Genomic DNA, 19,823 nt, shown 5'->3' with positions numbered 1-19,823 from the left:
CTGTTGTAACGGAACGGATCTCAACACGTTTTTTGTTTGTATCCAATACGAACCAAAAATGTTTCAATCAAACTAAAGTGGCCCAGATATTTCATCCAGACGTGTTTAAGCAAGTAAACTTCTAGTAGAGTACAATATCGATGAGTATAATCTGTATTTCAATATATTTTATGCGGAGGAACACATCATTATTTCTATATAGGGGTGCAAATGAAACATTTAAGGAAGTATACACATAGACAATAGAGATGGTCGGGTATAGAAATTCTTATACCCGAACCCGACCCGTACCCGAGTGATCAGCAAAAAAATTTACCCGTACCCGACCCGTACCCGATCAATAATAAAAAAAAATTACCCGTAACCGACCCGTACCCGAAAAAAAATAAAAAATTTTACCCGTACCCGACCCGTACCCGATTAAAAATTACCTGTACCCGTACCCGACCCGAATGAGTAGTAAAAATTTTACCAAAATTCAGTATGGAAAAAATAAAGTGTTTTAGATATCGAGCCGTATCAGGCTCTAGTTGGTAAGAAAAATACATTAAAATGCTTGTTTACTTTTAAACATATAAATACACTGTGAAGCATGAATAATGTAATGTAACTTTTTTTAAACATGCAAAAAAAACAAACGGTTCATCCGAATTCAAAATTTATTTTTTCATATTAAAGTACAATCCTTCCGGGTAATTGTGGAATATACACGGAACCACCCGCGATCCCATTTCAACCAGAATATTAGTTGATTTTCTGAATTCGCTTGGTTAAAATTTGGTACAACTAATATATTGTTGTTTTAACTAAACTGTCATTTTTGTTTTTCGATTAACAGAAACGATGGTTGAAACAACCAATTTAACTGTTAGAAAAAAAAATGCTGTCAATTAGTGAGGACACATACCTTTCAATTTCAACAAATATTTTAGTTGAAATAACTGGTGTTGTTATTGAAACAAAATTCTGTTAGTTGAAAAATAAATCGGTTTTATTTGTTTTAGACATTGCAAATAGTTGAATCAACTCGAACAATGTTATTGATTTGCGAAAATAATCAAAATATACTTACTGATACACGTCATGATCTATTTGAAATAAGTTCGGTATGTTGAGATTCATGAGATAAATATCGTTTTTAAAATATAAGCAGTATTTTATATTGACATGTCATATCATTAGGACTGACCGATCAATGCTGATTTCAAGTGATCTTAACCAAGGAATAAATTACATTACGAAATCAGAACTGATCTGATCTCTAAGTGATTTTGATTTTTGTCAAGTCGAGATCAGTAAAGATCTAAATTCTAAACAAATACTTCTGATTCGATCAGAAATGATTGATGTAGAAAAACGTATTTAATCAGCAAAAGTGCTCGGAGGGGCGAGTATATTAGCGAAATTATTAAATTTACCTAAAATGAGTATTGAAAGATGATGCCTTCAAACGGTTGAACTAAAGTTATGCACTGATAATTTTAGTCAATTTATATGACTTGGGTGCATCAACCGCTGGGAATTGGAATTTTGCGACGGTAATTCAAACGCGCCATTCAAATGCAGCCCGTGTAATTTCATTCAAATGGCTGCCTCGGCTGGCCTTGCAGTACGCCATACGGTTGGTCCAGCTTTTTAATACATTTTCGATTGTGTGCAGCTTTATTTCAGCTATGGATGCACGGAACGACCGAAATTAGCTCTGCGCCTAATTCGTATTACCGTTTTTGAATTAGTTGATTTTAACAACAAAATTTCCAAAATAACTATAAAATTAGTTAAAATTGAGAATTTAGTTTGCTGAAAAAAACTCTTATTTTCAGAGAATGTGTCTAGTTGGCGAATATCCTGGACACAAACCAGCAATATTTCAATCCAGTACGAAATTCTCATTGACAACAACTTTTGTTATTAAAATCAGAAAATTTGATTCTATTTACTTCATTACTGAAGGACAGGACAAAGAAAACAAAATTGAAATTGGTTTTATTAACAAGTTTATTAGCTAAAAACTCATGAGAAGTGTCAAAGCAAAACAATCCATTAAAAGCTAAAAAGGATAGTCTTGTTGAAACTGCTTGCAAATTGTTTAGATTTTTTTCGCATGTGTTACGATATATCCATATATAAATTTCTAAACCGATATGTAAAAATGACGTAAACTGTTAGTGGAAAGTGAATTTATTCAGAATTTGTGCGCATTTGAAGCGATTGTGCGTAATAATGTTTTCACGCGGAACAGGGAAGTGAGTTTCGAATGTTGCTCTCTAATTGTACATGTCAAATTATGTTTTTTGTATCTTCCAACCTTCCGGGATACGCTGTCCGGTGTACTACTTGTATTCGGTTTTTGTTTTCCGAGTGCTAAAAGTTTTCAGTGAGAGAGTCAATTTCGCGAAGTCGAATGAAGAAAACAGCAATTGAGAAGAAGAATTTTCAAAAAGAAGTTTATGTTTCGCTTATGTCTTTTTCTCCAATACAACATCGTATTTATACCTGCCAATATAGAAAAGATAATCGCGACTGAAATTTTTTCGGCAGTAGTGTGCCATCTAGTGGCTAGTAGTCATTACGGTGTTACCGTTTCGGTGACAGGGCGCCATATAGCTGCAGATTGCAGAAGCCAATTCAACCATTCATATTGGTTGAAAATAACATTTTATTTCTTTAAATCAACTAAAAAATTAGTTGAATGGAAATGAAATGTGCCTTAGCTAAGAAATGACAGCACGTTTAATTTGTGAATTCAACTAAAAAAATAGTCATTTCAACAAATATTTTATTATTATTAAGGGAATGAGAATAAAAAATCTAAATCAGCAAAAGTAAGATTTTTTTAGTTGTCTCAAAAAATAACTAACTAAAATCAGCAAATCAACTAAATTTTTCGCGAAAATGCTGATTTCGGTCGTTCCGTGTGCACGAATCATATCCTTCAAGGCTTGAATTGTCTCTGGCTTGTCCACATAACACTTATCTTTGACAGCCGCTCAAAGATAATAGTCTAACGGTGTCAAATCACAGCTCCGAGGCGGCCAAACGACATCAGAATTTCGACTGATAATTCGATCTTCGAAGACTGTGCACAGATGATCGATCGTAACGTTGGCTGTGTGGCACGGAGCGCCGTCTTGTTGGAATCAAAAGGTCTTCCTCTTCAAGTAACGGGAAGAACCAATCGCTAATGATGACGCGGTACCGCTCGCCATTGACCGTGGCGGCGGCTCCTGCCTCATTTTCTAAGAAAAAAGACCCAATGATGCCGCCAGACAAAAATCCGCACCAAACCGTCACTCTCTGAGATCGGCTTCTCCATGATGACGTGCGGGTTTTCCGTTCCCAGATGCGACAATTTTGCTTATTAACATACCCGCCGAGATGAAAATGTGCCTCATCCGAGAAGATGATTTTTTTGCACACATTCCGCAACATTACCATGATTTTGAAAGTAAAACTACACTATTTTCACGCGGTCCTCAAGGGTATACACAACCATTTTCGTTCAGCGGAAGGATACAACTAAGTTTCTGTCAAATTAGAAGTGACATTGAGGTTACCAATGTCGAAATAACCGCTAGTTCAAAAATAAATGTTAGATGGCGGACCCTGTAGATTTTCAATGTCTTTGGTACTTTATACTCATTTACAAATGTCAACAAAAGGGAGTAATATCAACTCAAATTTTTCGAGAAGCATATTTACCCAAAATGTCGTAATACCCGTTGTATTCAATTTTGGGTAGGTATGGTTTTTACGAAACAGTGCGACTTTTGATCCAATTCTTTAGAACCACAAGTAAGCGTGCTCATTATCTTGACACACAAATAAAAATTCACATTCGAATCACTTGAAAAATCACGTAAAATAGTTCCAAATGTCAAACGTGACGAAAATGAATGTTATGCGAACATCCCCTAAAATGAATAGTGTGTTATCAGTTCGTTTACGTGAATTGACCAAAGAATCAAACAATGTACGTGTATTCCCGGTGTGAAAAATTCAATTTTGAACATGGTGAACAGTGAGTCCTTCAAGTGTAAGTAGTTTGAACATTCGTAGGAAATTTTTTTGGTTGCAATTTTTTACTACAAAGCAAAATTAATTATGATTTTGATTTAAATTAATCTGTCAACTATACCCGTTTTGTAAGCCTCACAAACCCACACCCACGATGTTATCGGTAGCTGGTGGTTTTTACAGCCATTGAACCGGTGGAACCCTCAACGAGTGAACACGGTGAAAATTTGAGTATTTCGCGAGAAAAGATTTTCACCCTTCCTTTTGCGACTCCACGTTGTCACGCATCGAGATTTTCATTTGTAGACCAGTGAAAAAAAACGAAAATTAACTAGCAATATAGCCCAACTTGCTGTGCCATCAATCGGTGTCATTTAAAATGAGGTGACACCACCCAGAAGTGCAGAATAAGAAGAACTTCTCTGTAGATTTTCTGAAATAAATGTTTAAAATAACAGTTTTCTGGTATCTGAATGTGATATGAGTACTACCCTACATTTTATATACTGCCCATACTTGCATATCAGTCCCATATGGGAAATCGGCATGTTGAGAAAAAGACGATCAAAAGTTTATTTCCGAATTTTTTTATTTATTGTGCTCCCTAATACTGGTCCCGGGTTGGCGGTTCAATGCATAGGACGCTGGTCTTACAAGCCAGCTGTCGTATGTTCGAGCCCCGACCTGGAAGGATTCTTAATGTCAGTAGGATCCATAGTACTAGCCATGCAATGATTCTGTACGCTAAGAATCGGCTGCGAAGTCTGTTGAAACAGAAAGGCCAAATTCCACGAAAGGAATGTAATGCCAAGACTTTGCTTTGCTCCCTAATGCTAAATCTTGGTATTATTACATGAAATATCGGTAATACACCTTTGCTGTTTCAATATTGCAACAAATGAAATTATTGAAATTTTGCACTGAATGGGACTGATATGCGGGTACTTTAGCATATGGGACACAGAAATGAGTTGATATTTTTTTATATTTTACTGAACAAACCCTCAACTTTCATTGCAATTTCTGAGAGTATATTGAGGAAAGACTCCATTCCTCAAGCTAACTCAAAATTGGCGAAAATCGATATGAGACTGATATGCGAGTATGGGCAGTATATGTTTTGCAATGAAAAAATCTCGTCAACGTGTAAACATATTTATGTGAAGTACAAATGGTCGGGTAATCGATCCGAAAAAAAATTTACCCGTACCCGACCCGTACCCGAGTGAGCGGTAAAATTTTTTACCCGCACCCGACCCGTACCCGATCGAAAATAAAAATTTTGACCCGTACCCGACCAAAAACCCGTCGGGTACGGGTACGGGTCGGGTTTCGGGTAAAATACCCGATACCCGACCATCTCTAATAGACAAGTAGATTTTAAAAACTTGTTTTAATCCATCTCGTGGTGTAAAGATGCCATCCTCATGTCACCCATATTCTTATAAATATGAAAGTAATAGTGTGCTATTCTTCAAAATAATTTTCTAAGATTCTTGAAAGGAAACAAAATTTGTGCATGAACTAATATAACATATAGAAAGGAACAATTCTCAGACCGATTAGGCCATCTCTGAGAAAACGATTGAAACTATTTCAGGTACTTCCGGAACCGGTATCATCGAAGTCGGTTCGAGAAAAGTGATTAAGATCTGTTGTTGAGTATATGACTACAAACTCCGGTCGTTAATCGAAAACAGAGATCCATGAAGGTCGAAAATTTGTTTGTTTGGTCATCTACCACTGACTACCGATTGAAATAGTTTTGAGACATTTTTTTTCACTTTGTTTGTTTCGACGCTCCAAGTGACGGTATAAAATTTTTATCCCATTTTACCCTATAATTCCGGAGCCGGAAGTTGAATCTGGATCTATTATACGTTTCGTCTTCAGCTCACCAGTGCGTTAGCAGTTTATATTGAACTGCTAACGCCACCTAACGGTTTAAACGGTCTGGATGTAATTCAGGACTTCAGTATGGGACAATAAGACCTTCCATTCGAACTTAAGTTTGCCAAAATCGGTCGAGCCATCTCAAGAGAACGCTCGCTGGTAAAAAATTTAGAAGCAATGAAGAGGTAATCGCTGAAACTGAGGCCTATTTTGAGGCAAAGGACAAATCGTACTACAAAAATGGTATCGAAAAGTTGGAAGATCGCTATAATCGCTGTATCGCCTCTGATGGCAATTATGTTGAATAATAAAAACGAATTTTGGCAAAAACATGTGTGTTTCTATTAAACGATACGAACTTTTCAGCCGAACTGTTAAAGAAATAAATACGATCGATTAATGGTATTATAAATAGCACATCATTTTATTTAATGTGCTCTATCATATAAAACCATTTGTTTCAAGCTTTTATGTGGAAATTCACCTAAATGCAAGTTTAGTTTTTCCTTCATTCAACCTATATACATTTTCCCAGTAAATGGAATATGTTTAGCTATAAATTCGTTGCATGTAAAACAGTGTAACATTCATGTATCGCATGTAAAGGGTGATTTTTTAAGAGCTTGAGAACTTTTTTAAACAATAAAACGCATAAAATTTGCAAAATCTCATCGGTTCTTTATTTTAAACGTTAGATTGGTACATGACATTTACTTTTTGAAGATAATTTCATTTAAATGTTGACCGCGGCTGCGTCTTAGGTGGTCCATTCGGAAAGTCCAATTTTGGGCAACTTTTTCGAGCATTTCGGCCGGAATAGCCCGAATTTCTTCGGAAATGTTGTCTTCCAAAGCTGGAATAGTTACTGGCTTATTTCTGTAGACTTTAGACTTGACGTAGCCCCACAAAAAATAGTCTAAAGGCGTCAAATCGCATGATCTTGGTGGCCAACTTACCGGTCCATTTCTTTAGATGAATTGTTCTCCGAAGTTTTCCCTCAAAATGGCCATAGAATCGCGAGCTGTGTGGCATGTAGCGCCATCTTGTTGAAACCACATGTCTACCAAGTTCAGTTCTTCCATTTTTGGCAACAAAAAGTTTGTTAGCATCGAACGATAGCGATCGCCATTCACTGTAACGTTGCGTCCAACAGCATCTTTGAAAAAATACGGTCCAATGATTCCACCAGCGTACAAACCACACCAAACAGTGCATTTTTCGGGATGCATGGGCAGTTCTTGAACGGCTTCTGGTTGCTCTTCACTCCAAATGCGGCAATTTTGCTTATTTACGTAGCCATTCAACCAGAAATGAGCCTCATCGCTGAACAAAATTTGTCGATAAAAAAGCGGATTTTCCGAATGGACCACCTAAGACGCAGCCGCGGTCAACATTTAAATGAAATTATCTTCAAAAAGTAAATGTCATGTACCAATCTAACGTTTAAAATAAAGAACCGATGAGATTTTGCAAATTTTATGCGTTTTATTGTTTAAAAAAGTTCTCAAGCTCTTAAAAAATCACCCTGTATAAAGAATTCCATTAAAAATCAAAAGTTTTCTAAATTAAAGAAAATAAAACAAATCTTCTTCTTCTTCTGCTTCTTTTTCTTCTTCTTCTTCTTTTTCTGCTTCCTCACTTGCAGTGGTAATAAAGCATCTATTCCGAACACGCAAAACGTGTTTGTTCCGAACCAAAAACCGAATAACCATCGCGAGTATAAACTTGCCGATACCATCGTTCGGGCAAGCATCGCCGAACCAAGAAGCGATGCTGATGGTGAAAGAACCGATGTTTTAGTTTGTGAGCCTATCGTTACTAGTATGTTCATGAACATCCGATTCGAGTACTATAGGCTGTTGCTTCGGATGAACCGAACTTTGCCAGCTACGGCAGGTCGTTAGAGTGTTTGGATAGTTTAGCTGAGTATGGTTATTTTGAACATTTCCAGCAAGAGTGGGGTGGCTCAATATAGAAAATGGTAAATATTTTGACTTTTCGAAAGTCTGTGTTTAACTAATTGATGAATCAATAGTAAACAAAATTTAATTTTTTGGACATTTTTGGTGGGCGTAGGGTGATTATATATGGAAAATTGTGTAGTTTTGGACTACTGCCAAGTCGGTGATCCATTGATTGATGAATCAATAGAAGTTCGAATTAAATAATTTTGCATATTTTATGTGAATGTAAGTAGAGTGGCCCAATGTGAAAAATTGCAAATTTTTGAACTATTGCAAACCTGATACACTATTGATTAGTTAATCAATAGCATTTCGATTAGGATAATTTTTTACACTTTTTGCGATCGTAGAGTCGCGCAATATGAAAATTTGTAAATATTTTGACTTTGCTGATTTTATATTCCATTTAATAGTGATAGTTTTGACATTTCCGACGACCGTAGGGTGGTGCTATTTTAAAAAAATTAAAATTTTTGACCATTTTATTAATAAATTTATTGATTTATTCAATGTCGATTCAATGTTCTATTAATTGGTGAATCAATAGCAGTTCCAATAGGACATTTCCAGCGAGCGTCGTGTGGTCCTATTTGAAAAATGTTAGTATTTGAAATTGCAGATCCGATGCTTTATTGAATTAAATTCGAATATGATAATTTTGGACATTTTCAGTGGGTGTAGAGTGGCTTTATTTAAAAATATGGGAATATTTTACCTTTTGCTAATTCAATGTTTAATTGATAGAAATTGGAATATTAGAATTTTAAGCATTTTTTTCTGTGGTAACGCAGCTTTATATGAGAAATTGTGAATTGTTTTGCAAATTGGATGCTGTATTGTTTAATATATCAATAGTAGTGGTGGTAAACCATAGGATTTAAACATGCAAATCTTCGAAGTGCCTGTGATTGTGACGCGCTATTTCTTTGCTTATCAACTGAAATAGAATATTAGTTTCGATGCTGTAGGTAGGCATGTCATCGAACCATAAATAATAAAACTACGCATCGAATGGAGCTCAATTGACCTTCCCCGATGGTCTGTCAACTGAATGGTTTGAAATATATAGCTTTGCTGAACAGCAAACGAACTTTACCGTAAACCGAATGAACAGCTTTTGCATATTCTTGCTAGGAAAATATTTTTGAACAAATATGTACGAGGCATTGGTGTTTGATGTTTTTTACCACTACTGGTATGGAACTTTAATTGCAGTTAATGCACTAATGTATATAGCATCGAACATGCAAAAGTCAAAATGTTCATATTGAACCACCGCTCGCTGAAACGTCCAAAATCATCTAATTCTACCTGCTCATCAATGATGATTAGTTCATCAATTGAACATTAAAACATCATAAATCAAAATATTTTCAATTTTTTATATTAAACCCCTCTACGATCGCTGAAAATGTTCAACATTATCTTATTTGAACTGCTATTGATTCACCAATCAATAGAGCATCGAATTGACATTAGTCAAAATATTTTCCATATACAGGTACCTTACGCTCATTGAAAATGCCTGAAATAACTCAATTTTATTTGCTAATGACTCACCAATTCATTAAACATCCAATTTGAAAACGTAAAAATAAATCCCTCTTCCTATTGAGCCACTCTACGTTTACTGAGAATGTCCAAATTATAGTAAAAAAGATTACAAATTTTGCATATTCAGCCACCATGCACTCGCTGAAAATGTTCCAAATTATTCAATTCTTATTGTTATTGATTCTATAACAAAAATCCATAAATTTGCAAATGATCAAAAACTTACTATTTTCCATATCGAGCCACCCTACGCATACTGATAATGTCCAAAATAATGTCCTTCACATTTGCTTTTGATGGTTTTATCAATCGAGCAAAAGATTTTTTTTTTTGTGCTGATCACGTATGCATTGATAATTTCAAAACCAGGATGCGAGACTTGAAATCAACAAAGCATCGTATCGAACGCAGTTTACTCGACCCTCGCCGATGGTCCGCCAACAGAACGGTTCGAAACAGATTGCTTCGCCGAACACCGAGCACAGAACACCTTCGCATTAAACGAGGGAATAGTTTTCGAACCAATCGCATGCTAACGCTCGGTGAACATTTTTGAGTAAATTTGCAGAAGAATCGGCGTTCGGTTCGCAAATTACCACCACTGGTGACTCACTTGAGATGACGCCGATTGATGGCTTAGCAACTTAGGCTATATTGCCAGTTAATTTTCACTTATAGTCCAATGGACTTTTCTTTCACTGGACTACAAACGAAAATCTCGCTTTGTGGCTACGTCGTGTCGCCAAAGTGCGGATAAAAATTCTTTCTTTTTCGCAAAATACTCGAATTTTCACCGCACTAGCACAATACAACATACTCTCCCGTTGAGAGATTCGCCGGAAGTTGAAAATAACCCTAGACACCTCACAATGTGGAATTGTTGATGACACTTAATCAGTGCAATCCTTTTCTAGAAGCGGAAAATGGGTGTATTAATAATGATCCACCGTGCGCGTTTTATGTCCCACGTCTTAGGTTGCTGTCAGAGTGGGCGCGGAACGCGAAGCGGTTAAGTCACGCGTTCAAGCTAGTTACATTTGATCAAAGCAAACATGTCGCAGTGAACGCGATGCGATAACAGTGCATCGCATCAAAACGCTTCGCAAATCTCGTTCGCTCTGACATCAACCTTAGGTTGCTGTCAGAGTGAGCGCAGCTTAGGCGATTCAATGCGATGTACTGATTTCGCATCGCATTTTCTCTAACACTCTGCTTTGATCGAATGAAACTATCTCGTACGCGCGTCTCTTCGCGAGTTAGTTACATTTGATAAAAGCAAGCCGATGCACCAACAACGCATAGCGCGAATCGCTTCGCTTCGCTCCGTTTCCCGCGCTCACTCTGACAGCAACCTAAAGTTGATGTCAGAGTACAAGCGTTACGCGAAGCGTCTAGACGTGCACTCGAGCTAGGTCCATTAGATCAAAGCAAACCTGTCAGAATAAGCGCGATGCGGTAAATGTGCATCGCATCGAAACGCTTCGCGTATCACGTTCTTTCTGACGCCTTAGACCATGCCCACCAATAGCAAGATAAATGCGTGTCTATTATGATTACGCACTGCGTTACTATTTTACTTAAAGATCAAGAGTAAACCAAGTTAACTTGTGTTGGTAATTTGTGTATTACGTACATTTTATTTGGTACGTATGTCATAGATCTTTGTATGCATGTATGCAGTGCAACGAGTTTATCAAAGTGGCTTGCACGATTGAGTTTCAAAAAAACTTTTTTAACAAAAATTTTTTCTCAAATGAATGTTAAGCCTGACATTTTGGATGAAACATCAGTTTTGATCAATTTTTCACCAACGTTTCATGGAAAATTGCTTACATTTTATGAATGTAGATTTTATTTCCCTAATAAAAAAGTAAGCAACACTGCTTCAATGCATTTGGATTAGATTCCGCTGCACAAAATAAACAAAACTAAATATTTTCTGCAACAAAAGCAGTTTTCCGGAAAAATAAATAGTTTTACGATAACATTCCATATCTATTGCCTTTTTTAACCTTTGTGTTAAATTAAAGGTTCTTGTTTTGCAGGTTTACTCATAGAAGTTTTTGAGTTGCAATTTTAAGCAGAATCAACTGATTGGTTTGTTTTGCAACCATATGGAAGATTTATTGATTAAAATCAAGAAAAGAAGCGTCGGATTTTGTTTTTACGCACACATTGTTGACATTACTCATACGCTTGCAAAGAGTCTTGCTCCTTAAACACTGAAGCTCAACCGCGTTTCCACACCGGCGGTTGTCATTCTAGCAATGCGTGATCACCCGCTTGCATGTGCCTGGCAGATTTCCCCCCAGGCGCCTGGCTGCATCTGCCAGAAGGTTTTGCCAAAATGCTGGCAGAATTCCGGCAAGTGTCTGGCAGTAATACTTCTGCCGGCTGCCAGAATTTCTCATAACCGGGCATGTGTGAAAATAGAAACGTTTAGTATGGCTGGAGAGCGTTGCTAAATTTAATAACCCGCTCATAACCGAACGAGTGGATAGCTATTTCTCAACAAGTTTAGGCAACTGCCGGTGTGGAATCTTGTTAGGATGATGGTTACCAAATTACTTTTACTCACGCTCCGGTGGGGATAGTCTTACACAACTACCAAGCGTCTACTACACTCAGAAAAATCCTCACGTTAATAATATGTAAAAAAACACGTAGATTCCAAAAATGGCTTTTTCATCGGAGTTTACGTGATGTTCTTAACAACCATCGGATAATGATTGAATATGAAATGGACCGTATGCCAGAATTATTACTGTGGTCACATATTTTTAAGTCACGTACTTATTTCAATTCATTATGTCATCCATATGTTCATTTTGTGCTCGAATGCAAATGCAATATGTCGTCTGTTGAAAAACCTGGAACAAACCACATAGGCCAAATCCTTTTTTGACCCTTCTGCGGTATTTATCACAGTGATTTTAGGGTAATTTGCTCATTAGTTCCATCAACAGTCATGAAGTCTAGCAAATATCTATCATACTTTCAGATCTAATTTTAGTACCAAGCAGAAGTATAGTTTATAATCGAATGTAGCAAAATACGAAACTGAAACACAATTAAATTTTTTCTACAGCTCGAAAGGCAAATCCCCTAGATTGTGTTTCAGCTCATCAATCTTTTAAAGAATGTGTACATTGAAAATTATCATCATTCGCAATACATGCATCTCAACCCGTAGAATAATACCAGTACACCCAAACCTCCATTTACGTAATAATCGGGACTTCGTAAATCGAATTATGACGTATAAAAAGTATACGTTATTTGGAATTTTAACGTAAAAAAAGTTTTTTTTATGTATGTATATTATTGGATATGTATAATATAATGGATAACTATAGAACAAAAATTATTAATATTAGCAGGAAAAGGATGTTCTGAGACGCATCAATTTCCAAAATGACGACTTCCGGTTCATCGAGATTCGTTACAAACCATCAGAATAAGGGAACAGGTTTGATGAGTGCATGTCAGTAAACGATGTTTGAGGTGGCTCTGAATTCCAAGATGGCGACTTCCGGTTTATTGTTATTCCATGAAAACCCTTACAATAAGTGTCGATATTACTCGAGCTTCTCGAATACCTTCACAATATGCATATTTTTTTAACGGTTTTCATGAGTAGGCATTTACATTTTTGAAGCAGTAGTATAACATCTGCGGTAGATCTAAATTTTGACCGGATTTAGTAAAAAAAAACAGTTTTAATCCACTTAGTGGTGTAATGCAACAATTCGTAAGTGGTTTGCAAAATTTCGTACTGGTCATATGAGCACCGAAGACGATGAACGCAGTGGACGTCCAAAAGAGGCTGTTACAGATGAAAACGTGAAAAAAATCCACAAAATGATTTTCAATGACCATAAAGTGAAGTTGGTCGAGATAGCTGACACCCTAAAGATATCAAAGGAACGTGTTGGACATATTATTCACGAATATTTGGATATGAGAAAGCTTTGTGCAAAATGGGTGCCGCGTGAGCTCACAATCGATCAAAAACAACAACGAATTGATTATTTTGAGCAGTGTTTGTAGCTGTTATATCGAAATAAAACCGATTTTTTTCGTCGATATATAACAATGGACGAAACATGGCTCCATCACTTCACTCCGGAGTCCAATCAACAGTCAGCTGAGTGGACTGCACGCGATGAACCGAACCCAAAGCGTGGAAAGACTCAACAATCGGCCGGTAAGGTTATGGCGTCTGTATTTTGGGATTCGCATGGTATAATTTTCATCGACTACCTTGAAAAGGGAAAAACCATCAACAGTGACTATTATATAGCGTTATTAGAGCGTTTGAAGGACGAAATTTAAAAAAAGGCCTCATTTGAAGAAGGAAAAAGTTTTGTTTCATCAAGACAATGCACCGTGTCACAAGTCGATGAAAACCATGCTAAAATTGAACGATCTTAGCCATCTTAGAATTCAGAGCCACCTCAAATATCGTTTTTCAACTCATCAAACCAGCTCCGAAAATACCCATATTGTAGTAATTTCCATGGAATGTAAATGAGCAGGAAATGTTTTCGTTGTATGAAAAAACCCTTTTTACGGAGTAGGTTCGTAAAAAAAGATTACGTTATTTGCGATTTTGTTCGTAAAAACAGGTAACGTAAAAAAAGTTTACGTAAACGGATGTTTGGGTTACAATTTATATTAACTTCGTGAAAATTTCAAAAAAATATTCAATAGAATCTACGAAAAAAGTTACGTAGATATTATGTGATACAAATGTGGAGTTCATGGGTTCATTCTGTGCCACCTATACCACAGACTAACAGACATGACAGTATGAGTAAATTTTTATCAAAATAATTTTTCGTGATGCACTAGTTCCACCTATATTGTACTGCGCGAAGTATTTACTGTCTGTACACCCCTTGTGTTATGTAAACGTTTTTTTACTAGTTGGTTTCTCCTCGTTTGTCAACACCGATCAGCTGCTAGCAGGGATGCCTGATTTCATCAAAATATGTGAAAATGAATTGTCACAAGAAATTATTGGATTACGTTGATAATATAGGGTGATTTTTTAAGAGCTTGAGAACTTTTTTAAACAATAAAACGCATAAAATTTGCAAAATCTCATCGGTTCTTTATTTTAAACGTTAGATTGGTACATGACATTTACTTTTTGAAGATAATTTCATTTAAATGTTGACCGCGGCTGCGTCTTAGGTGCTCCATTCGGAAAGTCCAATTTTGGGCAACTTTTTCGAGCATTTCGGCCGGAATAGCCCGAATTTCTTCGGAAATGTTGTCTTCCAAAGCTGGAATAGTTACTGGCTTATTTCTGTAGACTTTAGACTTGACGTAGCCCCACAAAAAATAGTCTAAAGGCGTCAAATCGCATGATCTTGGTGGCCAACTTACCGGTCCATTTCTTGAGATGAATTGTTCTCCGAAGTTTTCCCTCAAAATGGCCATAGAATCGCGAGCTGTGTGGCATGTAGCGCCATCTTGTTGAAACCACATGTCAACCAAGTTCAGTTCTTCCATTTTTGGCAACAAAAAGTTTGTTAGCATCGAACGATAGCGATCGCCATTCACTGTAACGTTGCGTCCAACAGCATCTTTGAAAAAATACGGTCCAATGATTCCACCAGCGTACAAACCACACCAAACAGTGCATTTTTCGGGATGCATGGGCAGTTCTTGAACGGCTTCTGGTTGCTCTTCACTCCAAATGCGGCAATTTTGCTTATTTACGTAGCCATTCAACCAGAAATGAGCCTCATCGCTGAACAAAATTTGTCGATAAAAAAGCGGACTTTCCGAATGGACCACCTAAGACGCAGCCGCGGTCAACATTTAAATGAAATTATCTTCAAAAAGTAAATGTCATGTACCAATCTAACGTTTAAAATAAAGAACCGATGAGATTTTGCAAATTTTATGCGTTTTATTGTTTAAAAAAGTTCTCAAGCTCTTAAAAAATCACCCTTTATATTTTACTTTTTCGCGATGTTGGAAGGTAACCATTTATTTGACTCAACGTTGTTCATCTAGACTATTTTTTTATTGTGTTGGTAGTTTTCACCCGAAATTAAGTAGCGGTAGACCAGAAGCAAGTAAATATTGTAACAAAACGGGTTCGATTTTGTATTGCGTTGGAGGATGAGAAGTAGGCACAATTATGTATATAGTATATGTATTAAATCTGTATCCTGCATGAAATTCGCATGGACGTATACAAATCATTACATTACAGGTAATACTGTATGAATGGCAACTCTGTTGGTAAATGAAAAAAATAAACACAGTCTAGATGACAGACAGGATGTTTTTGATAGGGTAACGTGGCGCCATCATGACACATGTGAGTACTGTCCCAAATAAAGGAATATTCGAAATGACCGTTACACACGTTTTCACGTAGCATTGAATTGAGGATTTTTTTGATTGCGCGGTTATAGCTATAACAATCTGACAACTGTAATAAAAAAAAATACGATCGGAGTCGATTTTCCGAAAAAATCTATCTACCTTCCAGTTTGGGACAGAGGACTTCGTGTATTCTGCACACTTTACCGAGAATGATTTCAAAAATTCGCTAAACAGAAGCCAAGAGTTGGAACACGGATTTTCCAACGGACTTTGCGGACTTGCACCGATCCTTGTTATTGTTTTTTTTGAGTTCTTATGACTTTGAGGTTTTTGATTACTATTTGCGGTACTTTCGGGGATCGGTATAACCCAAATCGGTTGGTATGGTCAGCAACTAACATGTCGCATGGGACCACAAGTTTTTAAACTTTCATGGGACCAGCTAAGTTTTTCTAATATGAGCATGGCAAAACAACAGCAGCGCCACTTTAACGTATTAATGCCCTAACTAACTGAATGACTTTTTTTCTTGCTCGGTGCATATCGTTAAGAACCCCCTAAGACCGTGGGCCCGGGCGCACTTGTCTCCAGTGCACCTCTGTAGAAGCGGTTCTGCACAAAAGTGTGTTTTCTTTGATTTGAACTAAATAAATGAAAGAAATTCAATAGAACTACGAGGTGGGCACTAGTTTTTGTCTACTATTAGAGTTAATCAGATCTATCATTCCTGTTATAAATCTGCTTCTGATGCCATTTTTTATAAAACGCCTAGTCCTAATAATTTTCTCACATTTCTCAATGATAAGATGACCTGATTATCATTCTGGTTACTTTGTTCAGCATTAGCAAAGGTTTGTTACCGTTAATGGTCTCATTTGGTACTAGGAATAAATCTGACGAGTATACATATACAATAAAATAACACACAAAAACCAACTGTGTAAATAAATATTTTGATGTTTTTAAATAAAATGAAAAATTTTAATCGTACACGCATTAGTCGAACTGATCGCATGCAAATAGTTGTGATGAGTAAAAAATTGTACCCACATTGAATTGAAAATGATTAACATTAGGATTATTATTGGGTTCCAGGGATTATTCTCTATTTGCACTAGTGCCTTAATTATTTTTATACACGTTAATAACTGATTAGTTTTGGATGTTTAGTAAACTTGAACTAAGTACATTAGTATCTATATGTTGTTTAGTAGATGGTCAAATTAGGCCAGGTTAGAATACTATTAGCACAGTAGGTTAGAAATTTGTTGAAGGTTGATAGTTAGTGGTTAACTTCTACTGCGAATGAAAGATCAACCCACTGAAAGCTGACTGATGTATGGTAGAAGGTTATCTTGGCATGCCTAAAGAGTAAGTTATTAACCTTCATAACAGCACTCGACACCTCGATGGGCACTCCCCGGACAGAGTCCACTCATGGTGGAGGGCGACTGGCAATCGGTTTTGTGCACGCACAAACCACCCAGCCTAGCGCAAGCCCTTTCCGTTTTGTACACACTCACGCCCAGGTACGCTAGAATGAGAATCGAGAAAAACAACAGAAGAAAATAATTAGTCTCGTCTCGGTTTCCACAACCACAACACGGTTCTCGGGAACGGTCAGTTTTTTTTTATGCGATGCCATTGGCACATCATAAGAAAGCTAATATTTGATTTCCACTTGATTTCCAATCGATGTACATAGGTCAAGTTCTCGGCTGGCCTGTTGAGCTTCCGATTTGAAATGAAAGCGTGAGTTCGACCCTAAGTTCAGCTATAATATGCATTCGGAATACGTGCTTTTATTTCACTATATTTGGTAAGGGTAAAAAAGGTTATATCATGGTTTTGCTGGTAACAGCTTTATATCCGATATATATGTTTTTTGCTTCATGTAGATTATTAATGTAAAATAGGTAGCTTTGCTTGCGAAAAATATTGCTATTCGTTGGAATTTACCTAAATGCGCATTCTGTGGAAGGAAAAAATCGACAGGATTTATTTATGCGTCCATACAGTATAAATTAAAAACGAGTTTCTAGTTTTTTGGACTTTTACTGGTGATGTAATTCCACATGTGTTGCAGTACAGCAAAATGCATGATAAATCAGCCGAAAAAATATTTCTTTTTTGTTGTTACTTGTATATGATTAGTTTCCACAGAAAAACATGCACATGATGTTATTTGTCATAACTCTAATCTCTAGGTTAGATTTGTTTGTGGATTCAAACTGTTCAATTATTTCCAACACTGAAAAAAAAACACGAAACACAAAGCATTAAATAGTTTTATGTTTACTTGTCCTTCAATCCTCTTATTATCAAAATATAAATTCAAGTGACGTAATTTGCAAATTCACGTTTCTAGGATTTTTTATAATGGAAAAATTATTCTGATCGAACTAGTGTCAATTAACTGTGATAACCGGAATAATAATTCAAATCCAGTCATGATTATTGGCCGAACTGAAATATTCAATAACTCAGTTTAACACACTCGAAACTTCCCTCGAACCAATTTATTCGATAAGAATCATACTGCCATCCGCTGCCTGTCGTATGACTTTCCATCATTTCACGGACTCACGGACTTCCGGGCAGTGCTTAAGGCGTACCATCAACATTTGCTGTTATTTTTCGTTTTCGTTGGCTGGCTACGGATGCTCACAGCAGCCTTAGGAGGAAGCGATAAAAAGTTTACCCAATGAATAGAACACAATTTCTCACCTCCTCCAGGTACCGTACAACGCGGCACGGAAGCTTTAAATGACACAGGAAGTTCCAAAATTGCTTCTCAACTTATCAACTGTTTGGAAGTTCTGAAACGAAGTGAATGGAACGTTCAGAATTTGTTTCGATTAAATCATTCGTTTCTCGGGACCGTCTTGTATTTTGATAACGTGATTGGCATCTCATTTCATATCAACAATGGAAACTTCTATGTTGAAGAAATTCAAGAAATAAATTATCAAATTTCACATACTCCGATTTGGATGGAAATTTGCTCACGTCTGTAATATGACAAACCATTTATTTTGCACTGGGTGAAGAAATCAATTCGGAACAAGGCATGTTTTTTATGCACTTTCTTCAAACCGATGTAAATCGGTAATACATAAATTTTTCATTTTGTCTGTGTTTATAGTTAAAATCTTTTTAGTAATAATCAATTCAGCTATTGAAATGCATGGATTATCGTTTTAAATTCGAAGAGGATGCCGAATTTCCAATCTAAGAATCAACATGTCACAGTCGAACAATCATGTTGCCAAAAAGGAACCGTGGTAAAAACAAATCGACCAAAAATATATCCTGTACTAAAGAGTACTGTATTCAATCTTTCAATAAATCAGAAATCATTATATACAAAATTGTGTCAAATTTTTACACCATGTGTTATTTCACCGTGCTTCGTTCAAAACCCCAACTATTCGAATATGGCGAAAAAATCTATATCTTCGTGAATAGTTCACGGATTCTTACAACCTATGACTCGTTCGATTTGTCTTACGATAAGGTATCTAAATTTAGAATTTGGAGTATTTAGTCTTCAAGGTCAATTGTGATAGAGATTATCAAGCAACTGCAATTTTGGACATAAAAGTTTGTATATTTCGGGAAGTAATCAGATCCAAAAACAAAAACAATGGCTTGTATACTTTCTTGCATTTACAACTAGTTTGGTCAAAATTGATTACAACCCCACTTTTTGAACCATGTTTTTCAATTTTGCACAACATCCGTGACATCTGGACAGAAAAGGTTCAACTTTGGCGTAAACTCATTACCTTGAAGCACTTGATATTTGTAATGAAGACGTGTTTCCAAATGCTTCGCGTTTTGGCAGTTCTGAACGGTCTTTTTGAATTTTGCGTCGTCTCAAAACGTACCTCAGGTCGACAATGTCTGAAGACCGGCTAAATGGTCTAGCCTCGCTCAATATTCATCGCGTTGTCGAGGTCGACTGTAACTGTTTATTACGTTTAGAGAATAGAATGCCTTCATTTGAATTAAAAAAGTCTTATAAACTAACTTAATTGACCCACC

At 36.5% G+C, this 19,823-nt stretch overlaps 1 protein-coding gene across 2 annotated transcripts in view; it reads right to left on the bottom strand.

Annotated features, from left to right (window-relative positions):
• The window catches only part of LOC131438180 (U-scoloptoxin(19)-Sm1a), a 115,240-nt gene that overhangs the window by 12,397 nt on the left and 83,020 nt on the right, over window positions 1–19,823 (bottom strand). For both annotated transcript variants that reach the window (XM_058608014.1, XM_058608015.1), the window contains exon 2: window positions 17,161–17,310. In XM_058608014.1, coding sequence (XP_058463997.1) covers window positions 17,161–17,310 — 150 coding nt within the window. The remainder of the gene's footprint in view (window positions 1–17,160; window positions 17,311–19,823) is intronic.

Source organism: Malaya genurostris, chromosome 3 (genome assembly GCF_030247185.1).
Source record: "Malaya genurostris strain Urasoe2022 chromosome 3, Malgen_1.1, whole genome shotgun sequence".
NCBI lineage: Eukaryota > Metazoa > Arthropoda > Insecta > Diptera > Culicidae > Malaya > Malaya genurostris.
This window is presented reverse-complemented; position numbering and strand designations above follow the sequence as displayed.